General features: G+C 38.6%; 1 protein-coding gene and 1 non-coding gene across 2 annotated transcripts in view; one reads left to right on the top strand and one right to left on the bottom strand.

Annotated features, from left to right (window-relative positions):
* The first annotated feature begins 2,057 nt into the window (after window positions 1-2,057).
* The window catches only part of ACYP2 (acylphosphatase 2), a 165,815-nt gene continuing 158,142 nt past the window's right edge, over window positions 2,058-9,730 (top strand). The window contains exon 1 of the mRNA XM_065891358.1: window positions 2,058-2,179. Coding sequence (XP_065747430.1) covers window positions 2,122-2,179 — 58 coding nt within the window. The 5' untranslated portion in view covers window positions 2,058-2,121. The remainder of the gene's footprint in view (window positions 2,180-9,730) is intronic.
* On the bottom strand, window positions 7,279-7,351 carry TRNAW-CCA (transfer RNA tryptophan (anticodon CCA)). The gene has a single exon. It is a non-coding gene; the product is annotated as a tRNA-Trp (tRNA).

Below are 9,730 nucleotides of genomic sequence, written 5' to 3'. Positions count from 1 at the left end.
TAGTGAAAAATTAGAGGCGACCTGAGTATGTAACAACAGGGATTTATTAGTAGGTAAACTTATGGTTATACCTACTTAATAGAGTATCATGAAATTACTAAAATATTCATTACAAAAAACTATAACATGGAAAAAGAAAGAATAAAAGTTGAATTTATACAATGATATTAACTACTTAAAACATATATATAAGAGAATACACAAAAAAGATAAAAGTTGTGTTAGGGTTATGGATTTTTTTCTTCTATTTTTAAAAATTTCTCTAATTATGCACAAATGTTTTTGTTGTTTAAAATTAGCTGAAGCATTAGCAACAACTGCTTAAAATTTTTAGTCTTAGAATCACATATATTGGCAATTCATGCTGAAATGGTACATAAAAATTTGTTTGCTAATTTCAGCTGTTGGCAGACACAGTCAATTTTTTAGCTAAGCAAATGTCAACTGTTGCCACTGCGCTTCTAAAATTACAATAAAGCTACATAATAACTGGCAGGAGTACTCTTGGATAAATGTGGAGAAAAGTCAAAAGACTGATTAAAAAAAGGAAAATGTCAACCTTCCCAGTCAGTGACAAGATTTTTGATAGGCAGGGACAGGACCCAGTTTGAGATCTTACTTCTTGGAAGGCACAGTACTAGTGGGGAAGACAGTAAATAATTAGGATGAAATCTGGTAAGCACCTTGCACAGGCAACTGAACAGGATATGGGAAGATCTGGGAACTGGAATAGGTATTCCACATAAAGTAGATCCAAGAGCAAAGATTTTTTTAAAGTCAGGGTGTGTTCAGAGAGCTGAATAACTTAAAGTGTCTTGACAATAGGTTACCTATAACCTACAGGAGGGGTAGAAGCAGGTAATAAGAGGTTAGTGGAGGCTGAAGACCCTCAGTTTTATTTGGAATGCAGTGTAGAGACTTTGAAGTCATTGAAAAGAATGACATAAGATCTATGTTGATTCTAGGGTCTGCATGCAGTGAACTGGAAGGGAGATGAGAGGAAGATGTAAGTTGTGAGGATTCTGCAATAAACCAGGATCTTCATTACATAAAATTACCGGATTAGCGCTTCCAGAATATATTTTACTGTAAATGATTTAACCACATTCCAAGCAAGTTTTAGATGATTTTTGGTGCTAATAGAATTGGCACATAATATTGAATCAGATTGCAGAGGATTATTTTAATTATATGGCCAGATGCAGAGAAATATGTAAAGATCTCGAAGCCAACAAATATGTTGAGAAAGGCAAATTCTCACAAGTAAAAGGATTTTGATTTCTAGAAGGCATTAGGTTATCAATAGCTGTATACAGATTCTCTGGAGTTGTGGGTTGCTTTAACACTTCATAACAGCTCACCAGGAAGTAATATTTTCTAAAGTATAAACTGCTTTAACCTTCTAGGCAATTGGGGGCATTGCTGAACAATGATCAAGATCATAAAAAAGCTATACGAGTTCACAGCAGACAACATTTTTTGTTTCCATTAAAGTTTCTTGTCCCAGAATATATCACAATCCATTTAGAATATGGATTCAGGCCTAAAGCTTTTCTGACTCAATAGAAAAAAGAGGATGCAGATGTCACCTTAAGAACGGCTCAAAATCGCCTGACAGATTCGGCAGTTACCTAAACGTTTAATAAAAATTTACTCACTAACCAAATACTCTCAGTCACCGACCTAGCAGGTCTTTCATTTCAAAAGAATCATTTTGGGGGTACCAAACTATTGACATCTGGGCCAAGCCTCCGCTTTTATTTAAATACAAACACTGACAAAGAAGCCCAACGGTTCGTTAAATCGCAGGGACTCGTAGCTGGCAACCCTCCCGGGAAGCGAGTCTGGTTCCACCACGGGGGAGGGGCAGAGAAAGGAGACCTCGGGCGCCAGGGACCTAGCGGGCTCTTCCTTCCAGGCGTCCCAGGCTGCCCTCACTACCAGTCCCCGCCGTCTCATTTGCCGCCTTCCGACGCGTGACCCCGGCGTGCTCGCGTCCCGGGCCGGTGACAGGCGCGGGGTGCGCCGAGCGGTCCCATGTGCGCCCTCCCTCTCGCGGCCGCTGCAGTCACCGCGCCCCGAATCCAGCTCCAGCTCCTCTGCCGAGGCCTCGCCGCCGCCATGTCTACCGCCAGGCCACTCAAATCCGTGGACTACGAAGTGTTCGGGAGAGTGCAGGGTAGGGGACCCCCTTACAGTGGGAGATCAAAGAGGTGTTGGGGAGGAAGAGTAGAAAGCTTCGACAAGCACACCCCATCTTAAGGACGCCCTGCCCCGTAGCGGCTACGGCTTCCGCTCGGCCATGACACAGCAGCCATGGGTGGGAAGGAGGCGAAGGGCGCATGCGCAGAAGAGCTGGGGTGGGTGGGATAGGGGCGAGGGAGGAGAGCGGAGCCGGGGAAAGACTGGGAGAAGGAGGAACAGCCGGGCGCAGGGAGTGGGCCACTTAAGGGGGTCCGGGGAGTGCAGACTGAGGGGACGAAATGAAGTGGGGGAAGGAAAGAAGAGAGGGTCTTTGAACTAGTGGTCCCCGTTACTCACCACTGAACTACTGCGCTTGACTTGAGTTTAGGATGGACACCTAAGATGGTGTGTGAGGGTTCACTTTGTAGGAGATTATACTTTTTTTTTCCTGTATAGCTCCTGAAAGAATTATTAAGTTGTTATCTAATTTTTGTCTTATTATAAGTTTAAATCGTTGTAGAGGATGTCATGTCTGGCTTATTGTAACTGTCGTTATTTCTAACTTAAAATGTTAAATCACTGAAATTTATCCAGTGGAATATAAATATGGTACTGATTTACTATTTGCCATCATTCATTCAAAGCAAAGCTTTTTAACAGTGGGAAATTTTGCATCATACCTTTTCCTCTTTGAATTTGATTTCCATTCCATTTTCCCCACAGAATTTTATCCTGTTGTTATGCTTGAGCAGTTTCTAATTGGTCACCTACCAAACTTCTCTGCAATATGTATGTGCATATGTACGTGTATATATATATACACACATACATATATTTTCTTAATTTCCTTTGACCATAAAGCTCTATTATTTTTTTTCTTTTGGCTTGAGTTACTATAGTGACTATTATTAGAATACACTTGATGAAAATAATATAAATACATTTAAAAGTGTGATAAACATTATTAAAATTTAAAAGGTAAATTTGTTTTGGAAATTTATTTCTTACAGGGAAAGCTGGAGGTTTCATGGAACATTGATTAAAGGGTTGAGTTATCTTTGTATTTTGGTATTCTAGAGGTTTTTACACTTTGGGGCAGTGTACCAGGATAAGAAAAAGGACGGGTGAGTGTATGTCTTTTGTAAAGAAATAGCTCTTCCTTTCAAAGGGTAACTGTGGGAAGGGAGGTAGGAAAGGAGAATCATGGCGGATTACAGGTGTCTCCTCAGACAAGTCAGTTTTAGGGGAAAAAAAATATGGAAGTTCTAGATACAGAAATTGATTACTTAAAATTATTCATGCTTTGTACCCTTTAGAATGTCTTCGGTACACCCAGGGGTATGGTATTCTAGATTGAAAACTACCCCCAAAAGTCATTGAAACATGTATATAAAAATGAATATGGTGGCAAAGATCACTTGACAAACTATTTGGTCTACTGGACAGAGACGGGAGTACTTAAGGAGCGTGTGTGTGCACGTGTGTGTGCACATGTGTGACGTTTACTGAGGGTGTACCATGTGCTGAGCATCCTACTATTATTTAATCTTCATCACAATTTTGTGAGATATGTCTTAGTACTGTTTTAATAATGATAAAATAGGTAGAGTGTCAGTAACTTGGACAAGCCGTTAGTCGACAAATGGGATTTGATCCTGCATCTCTAACTCTAAAACCTGCACTTTCCCATTAGATGAGGTTTTCTGATAACACATAATGTATTTCTATTAATTTTAACTATGTAATTGCACTTTGTCCATGTGGTGGTCACATGGTGTATGAAGATCAATTTGGGGCAACAGTATACATAATAGGAAAGAGAAATGTACGCTATATAAACAGTGGGGTTTAAAAATCAGCTTTAGGGCAATAACTCTGTTGTTTACAGTATGTTAAATGGAAGAGAGTACATGCATACTATTGATTTATCAAGGCCTAGTATGTGGGACAAATTCACAATCACATATTTGCACACATATACATCAATATTTGCTGAGAATCTAGGATGTGCCAAACTCTGTACTCATTTAATTGTCAACCCTATGACCTCAACCATTTTCCTCATTTAACAAATGGAGAATTTAAGGCATAGTGAAGTAACTTTCCCGGTTACAAAGTGAGTTAAGTGGTGACGCTGGGATTTGAACCTTGACAGTTTTATACCAGGGCCCATGCTCTTAATCAGTATATCCTACTGATCCTCCTCTCAATACCTTTTCCACCTTTATTTTGCCTTCCTCCGAACCTATGAACCGAACACATACATACACTGATGTAGGGCATTTGGACCTGGCCATCTACACCATTCCAGATGATTCTGAGGATGTTTTTATGGTCTTTTTGGCTCCAAGGAAGTTTGACCTTGTCAGTAGGCAGTCAGCACATTCAAAACTGCAGCCTCTGACTCTCTCTCTGTTGCTTGCTGGCACTATCACCGTTGCTGTATATCAGTCTGCGTCTCTCTGTGTCTCACAGAACTGCTCACAATTTTTTAGTGGATTACCTAAGAAATAAATACAAACCACTAGCTTTTTGTCTGAGTCATAATGATAGTGTAGAAATAATTAACAATAAATGATAAAAAATTTTAATTTTATTTTAATAATGTAAAATGGAGAATGATTAAAGGGATCTTTAAAAAGTGTGGAATAATAAAATCTTAGTGAATACTCACTTGTTAGAAATAACGGCTATGAAGGTAAATTTACAATGGAGAAAGCTATAATTAGGAACATTGAATATGGACAAGATATAGATTGATAAATAAAATTGTCATTAAAATATTTAAATGAAAAATATTCTTAAAATTGCTTCAATGTTATAAAAATTAATTTGGAAAATGATTTAACTGTCTTGTACTGATGGAAAATTGATCAGTGAATTGAATTAGCTTGACGGAGCTTATGACAGAAAAAATTTTCTAACCAAAAAACGGGGTATGCTGTTATATTTGTATTTAGAATGTTTGAATTTAAATCATCCTTGGTGCCAAAATGGTAGTCAAAATGTTCTAGGGGTCAAATATACTCTGCCTTGTTCTCCAATACACACACCCTAATTTGCAAACAGATTGCATTTCAAGAACTAGTTTATAAATTGGTTGTTTGAAATTCAGGAAAATACATTTATAGAAATAATATTACAAATAGTGGATTTATTTCTCAGACCCTTCTGCAAAGTCCACTCATAGAGCTATAGGCTTGTTGACAGAAATAATCAATAAACAATCTATAATTGGAATAGAAAAGAGTTTTATTTCAGCCAAACTGAGGACTATAGCTGGGGAGACAGTCTCTCAGGTAATTCTGAGGAACCGCTCTGGAGAAGCATGGTTTCCAGCACAGTTTTATATCTTGTCAGAACAAAGAACATCTAAAAAATCAGCGATTCATTCCTTCAAGGTTTCAAAAAAACAGATCAGCATGTGCACAGTGAGCCAGTATGTCCTTGGCACCTGGGAAGAGAGTCCTATCATCAAAGAAGTACCAGTATTGGCATCCCAGAAAGGGAGGCATTTGATCTTTATTCTTAACATGGACATTCTTTACTTCTGATTAAGGTGCCCTTTTCTTTAACAGTTAAAGCAGATATACAGTGTTTGATAAGCCACAAACAGGCTGTTTTAGTTAGCATAAAAGTCAGGTTAATTCTTGGATAAGCCAGAATGACTTTCCCATCCCTCAATATGTGAACATTTCTTCCATCAGGCTGCTGCTGCTCTCCATTGCTGCTTCCTTCCCTCTATTTTTTTAAATAATTTTTTTGTTTGTTTTAGAACAGTTTTAGAATTATAGAAAAGTTAGAAAGATACTATAGAGAGTTCCTGTATACTCCACATCCGGTTTCCCCTACTGTAAACATCTTACATTAGTATGGTACATTTGTCACAACTGGTGAGCCAATATTGATACATTATTTTTAACTAAAGTCTATACTTTATTCAGATTTCCTTAGTTTTTACCTAAAGTCCTCTTCTGTTTAGGATTCGTCTAGGCTATCATATTACATTGAGTCATCTTGTCCCCTTAGGCTCCTTTACACTGTGATAGTTTCTCAAACTTGCCTTGTTTTCCATGACCTTGGCAGTTTGGAGGAGTACTTTGGTGCTAGGTACCTTGTAGAATGCTCCCATACTGGTATTTGTCTGGTATTTTTTGTTGTAAGACTGAGGTTGTGGGTTATCAGGAAGAAGACCACAGAGGTACAGTGCCATTCCCACCAGCATATCAAGGGTACATGACTTATCACTGTTGAGGTTAACCTTGATCACCTGGCTGAGATAGTGTTTGTCCACTGTTAAGTTACTCTTTTCTTCCCCTCCCTTTCCATCCTCTACTTTATCTCCATATTCTCAAGAAGCTCCATGTTTTTTTTTCCCACCAACTTCTATTACATTACGGGCTTTGGGATGGGGGATAGGGGAGTAGGGGACTGACCTCCTGGGTTTTTAGAGCATTTGTAACTATGGCATGGCTTATAATGTTCCTATAAATGTTTAATTACAATTACATCAAGAATAATCTGAAATTTTGAAAGAGAAATTGATTAAGCTGTGTATAGGTGCTTTACCAACTCTCAGGTAAATACTGATGACACTTGTAGAAATGGACTGTGGCAATCTGTTGGTTTACCTGTGCGTTAGAAATTTAACAGTTTGCTTTTGATGGGATTGACTCAGATTTAGAATGGGAGTAACTTATTAGACTACAGAAATAAATAGCGATTTTCTTTAAGATTGCTTAAAATGAAAATTAAGATAATTACTAAATAGCTTTGTCAGACACCACATAATTTAGGTGTATACATTTTTCCTTACGTAGACAGGTAAGTGGAAAAGTTATGTTTTAGAGGTTGAAAATTTTAGTACATTAAAGTCAAGAAATACGATTAACTCTAATTCCCTTTCTCATCTTTCTTCCTATAGCGTTTCATTTGTAGTTCTGTTCTACTTCTTGTTTTTACTTCTCCAAATCCATCCTCCCTTTTTAAAAAAATTATTTATTTATTTATTTGGTTATGCCGGGTCTCAGTTGTGGCACATGGGATCTTTAGTTGTGGCATGTGGGATCTTTAGTTGTGGCATGTGGGATCTAGTTCCCTGGCCAGAGATCGAACCTGGGCCCCCTGCATTGGAAGCATGGAGTCTTACCCACTGGACCACCAGGGAAGTCCCTCTCCTTTCAACTATAGTTATTTGTGTACACCTATCTGTGTCTCTCACTAGACAATAAGGACAGTATTGGGTGGGCCAAAAATGCCTTTGGTTTTTTAAGTAAAAATAAAAGACACATTTTTTAATTTTTCACCAAGAACTTTATTGAACAAAGTACTCACCCTTTTGTTCCACTACCTTCTGCCATTTTTCAGGCAACTTCATGATTCCATCTTCCTAAAACTTTTTATGTTTTTGAGCAAAGAACTATTCCAGGTACCTTTTATAGTCTTCCAGGGAATTGAAATTTTTTCCATTAAGAGAATTTTATAAAGACCGAAATAAAGGGAAATCGGAAAGTGCAATGTCTGGTGAATACGGTGGATGAATCAGAACTTCCCAGCCAAGCTGTAAAGTTTTTGCTTGGTCGTCAAAGAAACATGCGGTCTTGCATTATCCTGATGGAAGATTATGCGTTTTCTGTTATAATTCTGGACACTTTTCATCAGGTGCCACTTTCAGTTGGTCTAATTGGGAGCAGTACTTGTTGGAATTAATCGTTTGGTTTTCCAGAAGGAGCTCATGTTAGAGGACTCCCTTCCAATCCCACCATATACACAACATCACCTTCTTTGGATGAAGACCAGCCTTTGGTGTGGTTGGTGGTGGTTCATTTCGCTTGCCCCACGATCTCTTCCATTCCACATTGTTGTACAGTATCCACTTTTCATCGCCTGTCACAATTTGTTTTAAAAATGGAATGTTTTCATTACATTTAAGTAGAGAATCGCATGTGATTCTCAAGAAGGTTTTGCGGTTTGCCAGGTTTGCCTGCCATGTCAAGAAGGTTTTTTTCGCTTAACTTACGTGGAACCCAAACATCAAAGCGAATCACATAACCAAGCTGGGGCAAATGATTTTCAGTGCTTGATTTGGATATTTTGAGTGTGTCGGCTATCTCCCGCGTGGTATAACATTGATTGTTCTCAATTATTGTTTCAATTTGATCGCTATCAACTTCAACTGGTCTACAGGACTGTGGAGCATCGTCCTGCGAGAAATCTCCAGCACGAAACTTCGCAAACCACTTTTGACACGTTCGATCTGTCACAGCACCTTCTCCACACACCACACAAATCTTTTTCGGCATTTCAGTTGCGTTTTTACCTTTCTTGAAATAATAAAGCATAATATGCTAATAATGTTGCTTTTTTTCTTTCATCTCCAATATTAAAATGGGTACACAAAAATTCACCAATTTTGATGTCTTTTTTAAAATGCTCACTGATATGACAAATGTCACATACAATCTAACAAAATTGTTTTGAATGAAGTTAAAGACAACTAAGTGCTACTAGAGCCATCTTATGCAAAAAACTGAACTAACCTTTTGGCCCACCCAATATTTTAAAGGTCAAGCTAGCTTGTTTTTATATCCCCTACAGGCTATGCTTCTGGTGGGAACTTCCAAAGTATCTCAAATTAAATTCAAGTGTTTGGGATAGTTGGCTTAGAGAAGAAACAGTAGTATATTTGCTGTTTCGACTATTTGAAAGATGCCATGGTGTGTGGCTCCAGGGGACAGATCCTGGATGGATGTTGGAAGGTTAAAGTGAGGCAGAACTTTATTCCATAGAAGGAAGGACTTTCTAACAATTAAAGATGTTTAAAGTCATTAAGGGCTGCTTTGTAAGGTAGTGACTTGATGACTTCCTGCATTCAAAATTGACACATGCAGTTCGATCCCAGGATAAAGGATTACAGGTTAATATGAAAATTTGATTTTACATGAAAGGATCCTGATGTTTAGAATTCATCATATGGTTTCTTTAAACATCAATACTTCTTTGTAGATTTAAAGTATGATTTGCTTTGCAAATATTCACCTCAGAGTTTCTCCCTGACACATCTTTTCACAAAGCAAGGTCCAGTTGCAGCTGACTGTGCCTTGATTGAGTGGCATATTTTGTTTGAGTCTCTCATAACTGAAGCGGCTGATGTCTGTCCCAGTTTCCAGAGCAGTGGGTCTGTAAAAAAAACTGCATGTGTCATATCAGCTTCCCTTCTCTTTAGCAAGCAGGGTGAAAGCAGTGTAGAGAGGCCACGGAAGCCCATGGAAGCAACTTCTCCAGTACAGGCCCTGTCCTGAGAGTGCTCAGTTCCAGTCAGTGCTACTCAACTGCAGAAGATCTGTGTTCACATTCACTTTGTTTGCTATATGGACCTCCCTCTGTTGCACAGAATGCTTCAGACTAGGGATGGGGACTCTCAGAAAGACTGAGAAAATTCCAGAGCTTTGAACAGTTAATTCCTGCGTGGTTCACTGCGTCACAAAGTTAATGGGCTGGAGGTCCTGACACCTCTTGATACACATTCCTTCTAAGGCTTTAAAAT

This window comes from Phocoena phocoena, chromosome 14 (genome assembly GCF_963924675.1).
Source record: "Phocoena phocoena chromosome 14, mPhoPho1.1, whole genome shotgun sequence".
NCBI classification, from domain to species: Eukaryota; Metazoa; Chordata; class Mammalia; order Artiodactyla; family Phocoenidae; genus Phocoena; species Phocoena phocoena.
This window is presented reverse-complemented; position numbering and strand designations above follow the sequence as displayed.